Source organism: Podarcis erhardii (assembly GCF_964252035.2).
Source record: "Podarcis erhardii genome assembly, chromosome: 5".
Taxonomy (NCBI): domain Eukaryota; kingdom Metazoa; phylum Chordata; class Lepidosauria; order Squamata; family Lacertidae; genus Podarcis; species Podarcis erhardii.
In genome coordinates, this window is record NC_138509.1 from 28,664,130 (window position 1) to 28,683,279 (window position 19,150).

Here is a 19,150-nt window from a genome sequence, read left to right on the forward strand (position 1 = left end):
GAGTAATGGCTACATTAGTCCATTTCCAAGTGAATTTCAGAAGAACACACAGTAGCTGTAAATAATGGCACAAATTGTGTCATCGGCACTCTCTTTATTCACTGATTTGGCTCCTCTGTCTGATCTAGCAAGCCCAGAGAGCTAAGCAACTTGGTGGCAAGCCACAGAGCAATTTGCTGCTGCAAATCCTTTAATTCACTGCCTTACGTTATGCCTTAGGCAATATAGCTATAGCAAGGGACACTGTTGAGTTGGCAGAATGGATAACTGTCCATTTACCCTGTGAAAGACACACTGCAGCCATCCTTGAACCAGTATTTATGAGGTTCTTATCTAGTCTTTTTCACGTTAAAGTAGTCAGAAAACATCTGCCACAGGAGGATGAATATATGCAACGGGACACACAGCATCACATGTCACGGTGATGTGTTTTAGATTTTTCTTACACGGGCTCTCTCAGGACATCTGTAAACTACAAATATAAACCAATTTAAGTGTCATGCCTTCCTATGAAAGGGACTCTAGAAAACAGTTCTGTGACTGGGGATATGTGTGCTTCCGTGGTTTTCTTTACCATTTTTGTATCTGTGCAGGGAAATAACAAATATATCTGTTGGTCTTACGACCTACACAGCCTGAAGGCATACAATACTACAGACTCACCAAAGTCCAACACAAAACCCTTGTCTGAAGCATTTGTCCTGCCTGTATTGACTGGCCTCAAGGTTGAGTTGGAAAGCATGGGGAAGTTTAGAGGAATTCGAATTCTGCTGCCTTTGGGGAAGAGAATTGTTTTTGATAGAACAGGGCAGGCTATCAAACTAAATAAACAAGAGACCCTAGTAGATAAGCCAAACCAGCCCCATCTAGCATAGCAAAGGCCAGGAATGATGCAAATTGTAGTTCAATAATACCTGGAGGTCCACATGTTCCTCAGGTCTGCCTTCATTTATTTATTAGGCACTTTTTTCATAAAGGTGAACTCAAAATGACTTACCCAAAACAGTAGCACACTTATAAATATAATTGTCAATTTTAAGGGAATATAAAAAGAAAAATTCCTGGCATGCTACTCACAGTGGTTCTGATAATTCTACCCTTACTGTCCTAATGCTAGTTACAGATAGGTAGCCGTGTTGGTCTGTCCAACCGTGTTGGTTGTCCTAATGCTAAATTGAATGATGAAATTGTAGGTGGTTATGCCTAATTAATTCTTATTTTTGTCAGCGTACAATATTTCACCTTTGATTGGCCTAAGAAGAGCAGCATATCCCATCAAACAGATGCAGCAAATGTTAAATTGAGTGTTTATTAATCTGAGGGTTGTTTTTTTTGTGTTTTTTTTTTTTAAAGATATGAATTGGTTTCTCCTAGCTAGGTTTAACGGTGTTAATCTTTCTGGTCCCCCGCCCCCATTAAGCAGCTTGTCTCATTAAATTATCAATCACAGCATGGTATGAGTAAAGACTAAATGCAAGCTTTCTAGTGAGCCCAAGATAAGGAAAGAGACAGACACCTCTAGCTTCCAGACCAGAAACAGCCTGATCAAAAATTAATTGAAACATATTACACAGCCATAACATTGTGGAATCATGCCTCTGTGAAAGATATACAGAATGAAGAAGATACTATCCAAAATATTAAGCTTATGCAAGGTCAACATGAGCTTTGGCATAATATGTTGAAGAGAACTGGATGGATGCTGCAAAGGCATGCACACTTACTCTTGAGTAAGTCTCTTTAGACTGTATAGAACTTAATTCTGAATAAGCTTGCATCAGCCAAGGATACACAACACATAATTAATAGGGATTAGGCTCTGTTTACCTGACACTGAACAGGTGAAATGACCCAAGGATAAAGATTATTGATTACAGCTCACTATGTATTGCTTCTTTACTTAGCCCTATGCCCTGGGTAGTCAACATGATGCTCTCCAAATGTTGGTTGGACCACAATGCCCATCATTTCTGATCACTGGCTATGCTGGATGGGGTTGATGGGAGCTGGAATCTAATAGCTTCTGAAGGGCTCCACATTGGCTACCATCCCTGCCTTGCTACTATCCCGTGGATGGTTCTTGGACAAGGAAATCATGCACTTTATAGAAAATAGCTTGTATAATTTGTTTATTGTATATAAGGAGAGGAAATGAAATGAATTTGTTCAAATGAATATAGAAAAAAAGGAGAATTAAATGGTTCAAATCCAGCTAATGTTAGTTATGAAGAAGGCTGTAAAACTAAGCAAACTTACTAAGGAGTACCTGTCCCACTAAATGCAGAGTAAGACTGGGGCGTGAGTAAACTTGGGAAGGCTACCTTGAATATAAAGGATGGTATTCAATGAAGTTTTACTCAGAGTAGACCAATTTAAATGAAGGAACATGACTAAGTTAGGTCCATTAATTTAAACAGTTCTACTCTGAATAAAACGTAGTTGAATGCCACCCGATGTGGCTTAAGTTAGTTTTCACTAACTAGCTAAATGGCAGTTTGAACCCTGGCCTCCCAGGTCCTATTCCAAAACTCTTAACCACTATGCCATGCTGGTTATCCACACTGTACTGCCTCTATTTGTTAGTGACTCTTCCATGAGATACATTTAAACATGCCTTTTACATTTGGATTAGAGCTGTCAAATGAATATTCTTTCAGAAAACATGCATACACAGCACTGTCTCCATTCTAGTTTTCTCTGAAGAGTTTTTTTAGAAGAACATGCTCCCAAATTACAAGAGCCATCCCGCTCCTATGCTTGTTGCAATAAATTCAACCATAGTCTCCATTCAGAATGTATGAATACTAATATTTTGCACTAATAAAAATTCTTTGGCAACTATCATAATGGGAATTACATTTAAAAATAAATATACTGCAGTTATTTTTCAGCTGAATACCTGCCATGAACAGGGCAACCATCTATTTTTCTTTTATTTCTATTTCCTTTATTTTTATATGAATTGATACTTAGCAAAAGAATTTAAACAAAGCCATTCTCCAAGAATGGTGCACATTATTCACAAATCAGTGAGGCTATCAGTAAACCTACTCTACATCGCTGCATTAACATTCAGCATTCACTATGCAGGAGAATAGAAAGCCTTTAAAAGCCTTTTTGCCATTCTTTTTTTTTTTTAATGCTATTAAAAATTCATTGCAGGGCCATGTCCAGAGGTTTTTTTAATTGACTACGAAGACATGTGTAGTTAGTTGTACATGCCCAGGAAAACTTTGGATTCTTGTTTTCCTAACAACCTTCCACTATCCTGCAAACCAAAAATGTTTTCAACAGCAGATATTACTAGTAATAATTTAATTACCTTGCCCATCTGACTGTGATATGTGTGGGAAATTGCAGCCAAACATATGCATGAGTGCCAGTTAGTGCATGAAGGGGTTAAGGCAACTAGGTTGTCATCCTAGACTCAGCTAGGTCATGCCCCCTCTTCTCCAGCGAGGGAGGAAGTGAAGCCTTCACTTCCAGTTCCCCCTCTCTCTGCGCCATGTAACTGACCAAGGAAGACATGCCTAAGCAAACTCCAAGCTTAGAGCACATGTCTGAAGCTATCTTTCTGTATTTTCTACCCTAGTATTCTGCCTGTGTTCCCCTTGCTGCTATATGAATGAATCCATAAGTAAGGCATTTTTAACTGACTTCACCGCGTGTGGTCTGTTCATTGCAAGAGGGGTAGAAAGAGAGGAGCACTGCTTATAAGCAGACTAAATGGGATAAAAGGGTCTACTAACACTATACTGCTGCTTGATTTTTTGAGTTTGCACTCTGCTACTGGGGACTTTCTCTTTTAGGACAGTTAGTTTTGAATTCAGGCACCTAGCCTATCCTTTTGTTATTTACCCCACACACGGGTCACAGGGATTCATATTTTTCCTCCCACAGTATGATGTGAAGAAATTTTGCTATTCAAAGGTGTGTGGGGGGGGTGTCAGATTGCTGCTGAGCATACCTAAATCCACCAGCACACCCAAAGTAGTTACGTGGATCAGCTATTGATTCACACACACACACACACACACACACACACAGAGAGAGAGAGAGAGAGAGAGAGAGAGAGAGAGAGAGAGAGAGAGAGAGAAGGGAAACAACCTCATTCTCACGTATTCATAGTCAACAAACTCTACAAGACCATAGATGGAACTCAAAGCAATGCCAATGAGATTGTTCCATCAAGCAGAACTGCCGCACTCACAGAGCTATTTCCTTTCTTCTCCCCCACATGCTGTTCTGGGAGTTCTGATCTGCCTAGAGCCAAATTTGGGGTGGGGCAGAAGACAGGGAGAAAGATCCATTGCATTAGTGGGACCTGTTGCTTCGGCTCCTGCTAGCACAACTATTTCCAGAAGAGAGAGGCCAGCAGGTGAAGACCACCACTGGATCTACAACAGTTTGTATTGTCCCTACCTCCTTCCCTCCACAGGATGACGGCATCCGGTGTCCTTTGGGAAGGATCCCAGAGAGTTTTAAACAAGTTTCTTGGTAATGACCCCTAAGTATGGGTCATTAAATTAACGAAGGAGGTGGCTCTGTGCCAGACGACAAGTGGGTGGGCCCCGTTACTCAACTGTTTGTCAGTTAGAAGGACAAAAGCGTGAGTTGAGGCGTGCAAGCTAGGAGGAGGCTGGACAGCTGGGAGACAGAGCCATGCCTGATTTCTGATGGGATCCAAGGCTGTATGGGAGAAGAAAGACCCTCTTCGGGTGTTAATGCTGTGAGCACCTCCATCATAGGCTCGGGTTATACAGTATGTATGTGTAAATAAGCCATGTATCTTAAAGACACTATAGTCTCCACTGCCCCTCATTCTGAGGAAATCAAACCCTGGGTAAGTGCCTGGAATCTCACACCACTCAGAGATTGGGGTGGCATGCAACAAAATGTTAAATATTGCTTTTATTGTTTTATTAAAATATGTAATTTAATGTAGCTTGTAAGCCACCTTGGAATGGTTTATACCTGGGAGGTGGGATAATAAACAATTGTCACGAGTAAATAAATATGACCACACCCCTCTCTTGCAATCTGGAGCAGGGCAGACTAGAATCCTACCACCTCTTTCTGCACAAAGGGAGCTAAACTCATAGCTCACACCAAACAAATATTCAAGCAACTCACATAACTGGAGCACCGCTGACTTGAGGTATTGACGCAAGCAAAGGGTGACTGGCTGGGTTGAGCCGGCACATGCACATGTCTCCCTTTCCTGAGATCTTGAGCAATATACCAGGATTTGCCCTACTGCTGCTACTGCTGCTGCTGCTAGCAAGTCAAAAGGCACATGCCATATAAATGAAGAAAAAACACCAAAGGAGAATACCTCTATGCCTCTATTACTCTTTCAGTTGGAGCCTCCATGTACTGGGCCTCCACACTAGCTCTGTGCCCACCTGTCAGCAGGCCTGTCAATCAAATTCTAAATAGAAGTCATTACACCACACAGTTACAGTCAGTACCTGAGTAAAAGGCTGACAGGAACAGCTTGCTCATGGCTGAGCAACTCCTCCCAAACCTGATGGAGCACTGTGGGGAATGAAAATACCATTTTTAAAGAAGTATGAACAAGTATGTGAGCTAAAGAAATATTTTTCCACACTTCCCAGCCTGAAATGACGAATGGCTCTTCTGGCTGGTGCCTTGATGGTGAAAAGGTGTTAGGAAAAATTATTTGTATTCTTCAACAAAACTATGGGATGATCGAATGAAATAAGAAATTCAAAACCAACAAGAATGATTCCAGGGGAGGGTTGCTGTTGTTTTTTAAAAGTACTCTAACACAAGGCCAACTATCTATAATTAAGGTATTTAAAATCTCTGAAAAATATTGCCTTGAGGAGGAGCTATGCAAAGGAAATTCTTTTTGACTATTAACTAAGCTTAGAAGTTTGGTCCAGATTGTACATTTGCCTCTTGATGTAGCACCTTCTGAATAGTACATCCTGTACTGGACTCCAGAGAAAAAAAGGAAAGTCCCTTTCTATACTGCCCAAAATACACAACTGTGACTACAAATGCACCTCCCATTTGCTTATTCATTTCCCCCATGCCTTGCGTTTCTGGACAAGAAAGAACTGCCTTCACTGCTGCACATGGCCTTGACACCAAGGAGCCCTGGAAATGGCTCCCCTCCCCACAGTCTTCAGATGCAGTAAAGTGCACTGCCATTGCTGCAACTTTCCAATCCTTTCACACCTTCCTGCTCTCCTCACATTGCTGACACACCCTGAAGCCACCATCTTCTTGTGATGACATATTGTGTTGGTGTCAACATACTGGTTTATGGTGTATGCATGTCAGGGATATTGGGATGGGGGGATGCAAATTAACAAACGCGACTCAAGGACACACAAGCTGCAGTCTCATAATTTTCCTGGGTGAACCATAATCATGAAGTTTGGGGGGGGGGGTTCCATTTACAGATTCCTCAAGTATTCGGAGGTCACTGACCAGAGCGAACGGATGTGGTGGAAGTTTGTGTAGTCAGGAAAACAAAAGGCAGGTTGTGCACAGGGCACTGGGTACAAAATACATGCATTGTACACAAACCTACCATTTTAACTATTAAAAATGTGTATTTTAACAGAACAGGCTGAACCAAAATCAAGGAGCAAGATGGGAAATAGAAAATAATCTGCAGATTAGACTGATATCACTTTTTTCAGAATGATTCGTCCCTAGGCAATGCCCCAGGAGTTTTGTTTAAAGCACCCTTCTCAACTTAAACATTTTGAAAAAATAAACATTTTGTGTTGCATGTAGAAAAACATTTGTCCCTGCGATAACTATTTTCATCAGCCTCGACTCCTGAAAAATTATCAGGATATACAGTACAGCAGTATTGGTGAATATTCCTTTTCTATATGAACCCTGCTTTAAATTAAGAAGATCTTCCTGAATTAAGTGGATATTTTGTCTTGAATAGGCCTTTCCTTGTACTACAGGAATATTCTGAAGATAACCAGCTACTTAATTTTGGTGTGAACTTCTAAGGTGCTATAAAACATAATCTCAAGATTACTGTAATGTTACTTCATTACTTGAGATAAGTGGCCTAGAAAATGGGTAGCACAACGGTACAAGAAATACATAGTCAGATCAAAGTTCCCTGGTTCCTTTCAATTAAAGGTGACCTATAAAGGAAAGAAACATTCACTACTTTAAAGGTCTTTTATAATATACATGGTTTATAACTTACAAAACAAAAATCTACTATTCTCTCATACTTTTGACATCTGTAATAGACAGCCTAATGAAAAAGACTAGAGTCCTAACCCCAGCTGTTACCCAGCAGGGTTGAAAAGAGCAGTGGGGCCTCTGCTGCCTCCTCAGCCCTGCCACACAGGGCATCGTACACTCTATACAAATTTGCATAAAAGTGGACACAAATTTGCATAAAAGTGGCATGTGGCTATTTATATGTGGTGTAGTGGTTAAGAGCGGTAGTCTCATAATCTGGGGAACCGGGTTCGCGTCTCCGCTCCTCCACATGCAGCTGCTGGGTGACCTTGGGCCAGTCACACTTCTTTGAAGTCTCTCAGCCCCACTCACCTCACAGAGTGTTTGTTGTGGGGGAGGAAGGGAAAGGAGAATGTTAGCCGCTTTGAGACTCCTTAAAGGGAGTGAAAGGCGGGATATCAAATCCAAACTCCTCTTCTTCTTCTTCTTATATTAGATTTCATTTCATTTATGAATCACTTGCTATGAAGCATCTTGAAGTGATCCACAAGCACAAATAAAAGCCCATTAAACACAATCGCCTCTTTAAGCAGCTTAAAGAGCACATACGTATACAAAAACAATGTACGCGTTTAGATGCAAACTTTGAAGCAATTACTACAAACAGAAATATAATGGATTTCACCAGAGAGGGGAAGGCACCAGGTGGCTTGTGGGCCTGCTCCGTCTGCTGATGAAAGGAAGTAGCTCAGAGGTAGAGGATCTGCTGTGCCTGCAGAAAGTCCCAGTTCAATTCTCAGCATTTCCAGGTTGGGCAAGGAATGTCCCTTGTCTGAAACCTTGGGGAGTCGCTGCCAGTCAGCTAGATGGACCAATGGTCAGTGTAAGGCAGCTTCCTATATTGCTCCAGGTATCAAAATACACTGACCCAGTGAATTTATCTAGGAACACCTGGTGCAAAAGATTGTGGAAGCTAATGGTATGGATCTGATCAGGGTGTGCTAAAAAAAAAAAAAGAATCTCTAGAACAGATTAATATAGTAGGGTTGTGGGTTTTTTTCCTTTTGGGGGAGATGAGACATTTGCCTCAAAACTCTTGCATAGTCAACCTCTCTTCCAGGATTCACAGTGCATTATCCAAAATGAATGTCAATATTTGTAGCATTTCTTCTCCGGTAAGGATGATACAGCAACAATAGCTTGTCTTATATTGGTAACTGCTAGTGAATTGTGCTCCTGCTTACTCTAGTTTCATTTGGAGCTTTTTCAAACAGCAGGACAGAAAGTGTTCCTTATAAGTGCTATCTCTCTCCACAGTATTTTTGCAGGAAGCAATTAGATTTTTTCTTCTTTCCCTTTTTTGTTTCCAATTGTACAATATTTGCTCAATTCTTGTTTCAGTAGGGATTTAAAATGTCAAATACCACAGTAGGGCCATGATAAAAATGTATGTCATACTGTGACTTCTGACACTGTTCTCTAACCTATGCAGTTTTCTCATTCATTTTAACAGTTTTTCTCTGTATTTTTACACAAGTTGAAATTTTCCTTGTAGAGGTTACAAGGCTATTTTCTTGCATGTTTTAAAGTTTAAAAATACAATATTGAATAGAACACTGGAAGGGGGAAGAGTCTTTCTATGAAATGTCACTGCAACTGTGGTAATTTAAAAATATCACACCACTACTCCCTGGAGTAAGTGAACTTCTCTGTTGGTGAGGGAAAGAAGTTATGCTGCAACCACGATCCTATATGGTCAGGCTAGGACAAATATCCCACCCCCTCCCCTTCCTGGGCCATTCATTGACTACAGAAAGGAAGTATATTCTATTACTGTTGGGATGGGGGTGTCACTTTACCTGCAATTACAAATTTTCTATGGCAGTAATCTTTCTCACATCCAAACCATATATTAAAGCACAATGCTTCTTCCAAATCATCCTGGGTACAGTACTGATTTCTTTAAGGGTGCTGGAAATTGTAGCTCTGGGAAGGCTACACTACAGTTCTCAAGCTGCTTTGGGAAAGCCATGTAGTTTAAATTTGTGTTAAATGTGCTTTAGAAGTACAGTGGTACCTCTGGTTAAGAACTTAATTCGTTCCGGAGGTCCGTTCTCAACCTGAAACTGTTCTTTACCTGAGGTACCACTTTTGCTAAAGGGGCCTCCTGCTGCCGCCGCGCCACCAGCGCATGATTTCTGTTCTCATCCTGAGGTAAAGTTCTTAACCCGAGGTACTACTTCCAGGTTAGCGGAGTCTGTAACCTGAAGCGTTTGTAAACCGAGGTACCACTGTATGGTGTTGTTGTGACCCTTCTGTCTTTTAACTATGTCAGTGGAGCCCTCTCCCTCTCCCTCTCCCTCTCCCTCTCCCTCTCCCTCTCCCTCTCCCTCTCCCTCTCCCTCTCCCTCTCCCTCTCCCTCTCCCTCCAAAAGGCATTGCAACCACTACAGGCAGCAGCCTGGATGTTCTCAGCTGTCTGTGTGGCTGGGCCAGGATGCTCCTGGAAACAACACTATGCCAGGAATTCACATGGGGGGGGGATTGCTGTCTCAGTTAGCCACCTTGAACTGAAAGCAGCAAAATCACCTCCCGATGAGACAGCAAGGCATTTATTTTATTTTTTTGGTAAAAGAAAAATGTGTTGGGCCTTCTGCCAGTATCAGAAATGCATTTCTCCACGAGGAAACATTTCTGTAAGGAAATATGTTCCATGTGTCCCAAAGCTAACAAAGAACAAGGTCACATCATGCCCACTGAATGCATGAAACATATTTGATGCATTTGCTCTCCTAGGGTCCCACGTAGTTGTAATTTCATGTGCTTTGTTGTAACAGCTGTGTTTGTCCATACCTCAGTCCCTGGAATGTGCTGCAAGCCAGACACAATGATCACATCCACATCTGTGCCTGCTGTCCCGACAACCATCTTTTTCTGGCCTGCTATGTGCTGCATCTGATGATACTCAACATCAGACCTGTGTCAGCTTCCTCATGCAAACGTGCCTCAATGCAACCTTTGCTGTCTCTGCCTGGGAAGCATAGTACTTGGACCTCAAAGATACTGTACAGTTGTTAGCCTTCTGTTTTAATCGAAGTAACATGTTCCGCCAGCAGCTGAAACGGATCAGTTTTATTTTCATTGACATGAAGTAAGTGGGGCCAGTTACTTGGCATCTTTGATGCAGGACAAACTCTCCATCTCAAAGCTTTGCTTCTTTTCTTTCTGGCTGCTTTAAAGCTACCTTTGATACAGCTATCCCACATATGTCTAGCCTGTCTTCTAGGTTCTGTAAAACACTTGAGAAAAAACTGCTAATGTTCAAAAGGTTCCTGCTAGCAAGGCACCACCCAGATATCACCATGTTAACTAGAAAAACACATTTGTCTCTCTCATGCTCCCTACCCTTACTGGGACTCATAGCAAAACAACAAAAACAAAACAAACAAAGACTTGGTGTGTAAGTGTGCCAAGTTTCATACAAGTCCAAAGTGCTTAATTCTAGTTCTACTCAAAATAGAGATTGCTGCAGCAGCCTTGCAGCCAGACCTTTCCACATCTGTTTCCTAAGCAAATACAGTGGTACCTCTGGTTACGAACTTAATTCGTTCCAGAGGTCCGTTCTTAACCTGAGGTACTACTTTAGCTAATGGGGCCTCCCGCTGCCACCGTGCTGCTGGCACACAATTTCTGTTCTCATCCTGAGGTAAAGTTCTTAACCCGAGGTACTACTTCCGGGTTAGCGGAGTGTTTGTAACCCGAGGTACCACTGTAAGCTTATTTCAGAGGAGTTGGCAGAGGGCCCTCTAAGAAAGGAGAGGCATTGTTCTCCTTCCCTTAACTGAGACTTCACCAACCTAGTGACCTCCAGATATTAGTGGACCACATCACACATCATCTCTGACTAATGGGCATGCTGGTTGGAGCTTATGGAAGCCACCATGTGGTGTCTTATATTTTCTCTCTACAGTTTGACATAGAAGTACAAACTACATTAAGGCTGCAACAGCCTTGAGAGACTGATGGAGCTGTCCATTTTTTCCTGTTATGAGAAAGAGAATTCCGCAATCATATCAATACTCTTCTGTGTGCAGTTTTAACCAAGCAGTGAGGGGAAGGATAAAAAGACACACAATGAAGACTCAATGAACTGTGCATGTGCCAATTCGAAAATCAATTTCAGAAACTTTCAGAGATTAACTAGAACACTGGTAGAATCAATATATACAACTTTAACAAAACAATGTGGGGAAACTACTCAGATCTACACTTACTAGTTGGCTTGTATACTATCGGCAACCTCTCATCGTGTTCCACCTTCCCCAGGCCTAAGTTAGAGAGCAAAGTGTCTGGTGATGGATTGTACAGAGCACAGGTAGCCAATGCTACCTCTAGGTGTTGTTAAGACCACAACTCCCATCATGTCTGGGCATTTGCCATGCTCGTTGGGGTTGAGGGAAGTTGCAGTCCAACAATATATGGAGGGCACCTGGTATGGAGTGCTTTGACTTTTATAATCGAGTTGTTCTTCCCCCAAAGCTTTCCTCACTCTTACTTCTTCCTGGATCCTGATGGAGTTATCTACAGTGGTGCCTCGCAAGACGAAATTAATTCGTTCCGCAAGTTTTTTCTTCTTGCGAGCTTTTCGTCTTGCGAAGCACGATTTCCCATAGGAATGCATTGAAAATCAATCAATGCGTTCCTATGGAGACCGTCCGGGGACAGGGGGGAAGCACCGCGCGCCTTCCCCTCTGTCCCCGGACCTGTTTAAAGCAAGGGGCGGCGGGGAGAAGATTGCTTCTCCCCGTTGCCTGCCCCGCAATCTCTGGGGACAGAGAGGAAGGCGCGCGCGCCTTCCCCTCTGTCCCCGGATATTGCAGGGCTGGCAACGGGGAGAAGCGATCTTCTCCCCGCCGCCCCTTGCTTCAAAAGAGGTCCGGGGACAGCGGGGAAGACGCGCTGCGCTTCCCCGCTATCCCCGGAGCTTGCAGGGCAAGCTTCGTTTTGCGAAGCAAGCCCATAGGGAAATGCGTCTTGCGAAGCGGCTAAGAAAATGAAAAACTCCTTCGTCTAGCGAGTTTTTCGTCTTCCGAGGCGTTCGTCTTGCGGGGTACCACTGTACTTCCAGTTAACTCACTCACTGCTCCCCCTTCACTTTGAAACTTTGCAGGTTTGGTTCAGATATGCTTCCTTTAATTGCATACATTTCATTTCCAGAAGTGGAAGTTTCAGTAGTGTGGCTGGTATTTGCCCTTAAGGTTCAATTGTAATCCTTCTAACCTCCTTTGGGGTAGGTTTGCGGGTATGGCAGAAGGAGATAGGATCTGCCCATGTGATGCCCACCTGGTGGAAGCTCTAGCTCACATGGCCCTTAATTGTAAAATATACGATGATCTCCGCCAACAATTCTTAGACCACCTATGTATCCCAACATGGAAACCAGAACAGAGGTTATACGCTTCTTATTACAGGGGAGAGACCAGGAGCTCACCAAGACAGTAGCCAAGTTCCTCTATTTGATTTTCTGCCGCTGAGGTATGCTCCAGGACCTTGCCCTTGCTGGAGTCCCACAGAGGTGAAATAGATTACTCGCCTCTTCTTCCCTTTGGCAAATGACTGTACTGTTGAAATGGCAATGAGATCGCATTGGCCTATTTATTCTGAATGTTTGTAAGTGATGCCAATAAAGGTGTGATGATGATGATATTTGCCCTTAAGGAGGAATTTAGCTTTTTACTAATTGTGGGACATGTTTTACCCAAATTCTTATTTTGCTGCATGTCTGCACAGTATGCAATTTAATTTAAAGCCTGAACCAAGTCTGAGTAACTTTAGAAAATTCCTTACCTTCAGATCCACACACTACCTGGCAAATTTATCATTATGTATGTGATTCACTCTTACAGCATTCCCTCGAGTGTTATAAAGAGACAATAAAGTGGGAATCTATGGTCTTGCTACAGTGCTCATATAATAGAAGGGGAGTTCAGGCTGGGTGCTCAATTCTTGTATTGAGTGTAGGAATAAATCGAATGTAGGAATAAAGCAATATAATATCTAGCAATCTGGCTCACTGCTCTAGTATAAGGTACAATACACTCACACTGTATACTGTGATCTTCTTAAAACTCATAGTTCTCCACATATTAAAAAGTATAGAAGCTATGCTGTTCCAACAGAGAAAAAGTCCAAAATCCACGGTGAGGCAATACATTTATTAGAACCAACCAAAAACTCATAAAATACTGAGCAAGGTTTTGGGTTCTTCATAGCTCTTCATCAGCTGCATGTTAAACAAAGCAGCAGGGAAGGGAGAAAAAAAAGTTGGCAGATGTTAAAGCCATGGAATTTGCAACTGGCATTCCTAGGTGCAACCTGAAAACTAGTAGAGCCTCACTCCTCCAACACTCCATTTTAAGAATGAATTTAGTCAGATTCCAGCTTCCCACTAATCATTTTTCTAGAGAACTTTAAAGCAAAGAGATCTTGACACTATCACTTGCACATAAAAATATAAGAGCAGCCCTGCTGAATCAACCCAAAAGCTCATCTAGTCTAGCATTCTGTTCTCAAATGACCAACCAGATGCCCATGGGAAAGCTACAAACAGAACCTGCTTATTTCCAGCAACTGAACCAGTGAGGCATTTTTGAAAAGCAATTCGCAGTGGGGGAGGCCATGTTAAAGGAGGAAACAAAAAATCTACTGCCCTCACTCATATTCTGATAGGCCATGTAATATAATACCATCTTCACACTCACTACACAATCCCTGTGGCTGGAGCAGAACACCATTACCACAAAGAAAACCATCTAATTGTGTGTGTGTGTGTGTGTGTGTGCGCACGTGCGCGCACACACACACACACACACACACAATGCTAAAGCATCAGCTGTTGGGGTAGATAAAGGCAGCTAACAAACTGAGTGCGGGGAAAGTTCGAGAACATTTTAATATCCTTGGAAGCTCTACTTTTATCCACAACATTGAAACAAGTGGGTATTTGGTGCAGCTCCAAAATACTGTCAAGGCAAGGAATTAAATCAACAGAGACAGTTTGTGCCATTGTTAAGTGGTCAGTGAATTGCTTCAAATGAACATTCAGCCCAGTCCTATGAGATCAGGGAGAAGCAATATTTCAAAGAGCTGATTATCTCTTGAGATTAGGAAAAGAAATGTTGGCCAGAAGTAAACACACAATCCCATCTATTTGATCTCATGACAGTGATCAGTTTATATCTATTTTAATTCTGCAGAGTAGCCACAAATCCCAACAAGAGCATTGGAGCAAACATAATGCAGACAGTTCAAGGAGAACCAGAAAAAAAGCATTCATTATGTAGCCTGGTTTCACTTGCAAAACTATGTGCTGGTGCATGTTACAACAATACACAATGGACAAAACAATGTGCCATTTTAGCTGAAACAATGAGTCTTCCACTTAACAGTTGATTTTTAATTTTTTAAGCAGTGGGAATCAAGGAGTGCTGTTCTTAGATAGCTCCCTTGGCTGTGTCAGTTGGATACATAGATATAAAATAAGCAAGAAGAGGAGTTCATTTCATATCTAGTGCATCACTCAGCTGCAGATGTTCTGGCTTGCTCCTCTGCCTTCTCACTTCTGGCACCAAGTCCTCCTGTCTTCCAGTCTCCACTGTTCTCCATCACACCATTTCCTCAAAGTCCAGCTTTATTCTCCACTGCCACGAAAAGGCAGAAGAAGTAGGAAGCAGGAGCACAGGCACCCACAACACCAGGGTCCAGCCCAGCAATGTTTACCTTTGGCTGTGCAAGCACTGTAGTCATGAAAGAGCTGCTATCAGCATGGTTCCCAACAACAGTATAAAAAACATTAAAGAATAGTTGTTGTGATGTCCTCTAAATCAAGGACATGGAGCACTAACATGCTATAGTATCTCAGAATATTGTGTGTATGCCTGGGCTTTTTTAAGGGGGAACACTCCCAGCTGAGTTACATGTGCATGTGCATATATGTATGTAAAAAGATTGTGAGTCCTTACATCCTATGCTCAAGGTTGTATATATGTGTAAATAAAACCATAGATATTAAAGACACCATAGTCTCCACTGACCTTCCTTCCAAGGAAACCAAGGGTAAGCACTTGAAATCCCTGGAGTCTCTCACTGCTTGGAGATTGGAGTGGCAAGCAATGTTTAGATGTGCATATATTAAGAGAATATATATTTTTGAACATGTATTTAAATTATAATGTTTGTGTGGACTTCAGATAAAAATAAATAGCGTATTAATGCAGAAACAGACCTGAATGGACCAAGTAAACATATGCAAAAGAGGAGTAGAAACAGATTGATTCATTCATTACACATGATTGTTTACAAGAACTTTCATTTGCAGTGTCCACACTGGAGAACAAATACTCCTAGAAATCCACTGCCATCAATATGTAGACTGTTTGTTGAGCTGTGGAACAATTTGAAGAGTATGTGAGTTTTCAGACTTGCCTGAACTAAGCTTCCCTTCGCTTGAAGACTCTACGGCTTTCTTTTAAGGTCTATAAGGCATTTGTAAGTAAGTTGTGCAAGATAGCCTATGAACAAAATGAAACGTTGTGGACTGACCATGACAACAAAAAAGCAGCCCATGAAACCTTCAATTATCACTACTGAGGACAGAAAAATAAAAGTCTTTCCCGTGCCCAAAGATGCAACCTTCGTAACCTTAACCTCTGACTCCAGTGGCGTAATTATAATCAGAGAATGAAAACCATCTCTTGTTCTGAATACAAAGCCACAAAAATAGAGATGGCAGCAAACTGAATAGGCTCAAAAAGACTTGCAAAGAAGAAGGGCAGGGATCAACACAGTAGCAGAGCAACATTTCAGGACCAGAGAGGGCTGGAGACAAAAGCACTGCCCTTTTGTTCGCACTCAAAGGAGGAATGGGGGGGGGGGGATCAAAAGAACACCAGCTTAAGCCACCAAAGCAATGTATGGGGTCAGGCCTAGCACAAGGAGGCAACCTCGCAGTCCGTGGAACTTACAAGTGAAGGGAAAGAGCTAAAGTAGTCTTACCCAGTTATTAGCATGGCTGAACTCATGCCCCAATTCCAAAACTGCAATGCACAAGCATTGTTGCGAATAGTTGGTGAAACACACCCCTCGTTTTCATTTTATTTTTTAAAACAAGATTCTAGCTTTGTTAAGCAAAGTCCGTAGCTCTATAAGCAATGACCAGTGAAATATCAGGGTGAGTTATAGGTCTTTTCCTCATAGTAAGCTGCTTTATACCAGGGCAAACTAACTATCCATCTAGTGCAGCATTAACTCCCCTTCGCTGGCAGCAGCTCTCCAGGGTCTTTCTATGCTGGATATTCCAGGAATTGAAACAAGGGTCACATCCACACTATGGCTCTCCCTAAAGAACCCTGGGAACTGCAATTTATTAAGGCTGGTAGGAACTGCAGCTCTGTGAGGGGTAAACTACAGGTACCAGGATTCTTGGGGGGAAGCCACATGCTTTAAGTGAATGGTGTAGATCTGGAGCTTTCTGTGTAAGAAATGCATGCTCTACTGCTGACAGCTATGATTCCCTTCCTATAAACAGCAGTAGAAAAATAACACGTGACAAGCAAGCATGCAAGAATGTACTTAATTTGTACAATTACAATTTGTATAATGTATGAACATTTCAGATTTCAGATTTCATTTGTGAAGGAAGAAGGGAGAGGTTTAGCACAAATGACACAAAGTCCTGGTAACGTGATCATATTTTATCGGCCTAGCCCTCAAGAACTTGACAAGAACAAGATCTACTAAAACAAACAATGATATCACTATTAGAATACCTTGAAAACTGAGTGAAGTTATGATGGAAGAGCTGGTCAGTGGTTCACCAGTCCAGAATTCCACTGATATATCCTAAAACAATTATAACTCTCAATAGAAACCTGGAACTTAAAACTCTATTCTGACAGAAACAAAAACTTATGCAGAAGATTTCATAGCTCTTTACCAAGAAGCAATTACTGTATTTACTTGAATCTAATGCTCACCTTTTTTGGCCAAATTATGTTCCAAAAATTAAGGTGCGAATTAGATTCAATGACACGTTTACAAATACTTTTTTTGGTTTCAAGTTTCTGAAAATTGAAGTGCACATTTGACTCGAGTAAATATGGTATCTTTTCTGGCTGGGAAATCATTGAAGCACACACAGAAGTCAAGTGCTCACAGGAGCTGCCACATTTATTTCAATGGAAGAGGATGGTTCTGTTTTCCCACCTTTATGTGCACAGAAACATTTCAAACATTTAAATTAATAAGGATTAAATTCAAAATGTTGCATTCTGATGATTAGGGGGCGGAGAAGCTTTGTGTGCTCTGATTCATGACTGCTGTTGAATTTACAGTTTGATATTGTTCAAACAACTGCCTGTGGTGAGTTATTACGATTTCTAGTCATTTTTGCTCTGTGTAGCTTTTTCATTTCCATGCAGAGCCCCTGGCAGCATTATCTTACCCAGACGGTGACCCCATGTCACTTTTACAGGTATTCAAAGAGCATCATGTTTGAGGCTCCAGTACTCAGCTGGCATCAAATAATATGCAGCACAGACAGCTGCCTAGATACCATTCAGCCACCCCACATAAACAATGCTATGAACCAGAACTCTGCTTTCCCAACCTTTTAGTCCTCAGTTAAACTGCTGCATTAAAAAGGCCAGCCAGATTGCCATAGAATTACAGGTTCAAGCAATACAATGTCAAATCCATATGCTCCTTACGTATATACTTACCAATAAAATGGTAAATACATATGTAACTAATTTACAACCAGGCTTCACTTTATCACTGATTCCCTACTAATAGTGTAATGTTCAAATCACTTATAGCTAGATCTGGTCTGCAGTCTGATTGATTTGTTGAAATGAACCCCTGAAGCAAATGAATCTGACCATGTATGACTATTTGACTGGTTTTTATACTAGGTGCAAGCCATAAATGGCAAATATATAAGAGGACTTGTCCTCTATCTTGAACGATATAAGCTATTAACAGAACGTGATATAGAAAATGTGCAAGTATAGAGGAGAAAACTCAAGTAGGGAAACCATGAAGGCACTTTCACAGAATGAACACAAAATGGTACATTTCTGAACCAGTCATAAGGTTTAGGTCTAATTCAGCAAATCTCCTAGCAGAGCAATAATAGAGTCTGTAGTAGGGCAAAGTACCTGCCTTTGATCTCCCCCCAATGCTTCCTAACATTTTACACATTTGAGAGGTTGCTTAAACTTTGAACTATACCACTGACAATCTAAGCTAATAATTACTTTTGGCAGACTGGTTGTTTTTAGCAGCTTTTTTAATTAAAAAAAAATACCCCACAGTCATTTCATGGTTGAAATAGTTGCCATGCTGTTCCCATTGAGAGATTCTCCTTTTCCTTTCTTGTTGAAAGGAACCCCATGAATTTGTGTCCTTGTTCATTTACATCTCCCAGTTATATTTTGATCAAGAATTTTGTTGCTCGCATCAGTACTCAGATCCTTGTGTAATCAGAAGCCCAGTGTGTTTGGCAGGGAGTCAATGTGTCCCAGCAGTTGGCTGTAAAGCATGTTACTTCCCTCACCTTGGCTGCTGCAGACAGTGCTTATGCCTAAATAGCATTTAGAGATACTGAAGTGCCTTATAGGCAGGTATTAGTTCTGTTTCTTACAACTAATTGGATGGTATCTAATTAGGAATATGAATGCACCTCCTTTCAATATACATGGAATTCTTTATTTCGGCTCATTTTGTGAGGCACTGTTCTGAACCAGATCTCTGCTTCAAGGGTAAGGGGAAGTGTGCCCTCTGTTATTAAAGCAAACCTCAGAAACACTTCAGGTGTCAAGCTCTCGTAACAAAGTCAATGAAACAGAAATGTCCAGATGGCGTGTTGGATTATTTAACTTCTTCTGACTTTTTCTTGAGT

General features: G+C 41.6%; 1 protein-coding gene across 10 annotated transcripts in view; it reads right to left on the bottom strand.

Moving 5' to 3' along the window:
• Nucleotides 1-19,150, bottom strand: part of CTNNA3 (catenin alpha 3) — a 566,694-nt gene that overhangs the window by 69,099 nt on the left and 478,445 nt on the right. Inside the window, exon 14 of one of the 10 annotated variants that reach the window (XM_081862987.1) lies at nt 14,682-14,891. The exons of 8 other annotated variants lie outside the window; for them this stretch is intronic. In XM_081862987.1, the coding sequence (XP_081719113.1) occupies nt 14,856-14,891 (36 nt within the window). In that variant the 3' untranslated portion in view covers nt 14,682-14,855. Of the gene's footprint in view, nt 1-14,681; nt 14,892-15,550; nt 15,635-19,150 lie in introns of those variants that run through there. One more of the 10 variants, XM_081862977.1, reaches the window with a different exon arrangement.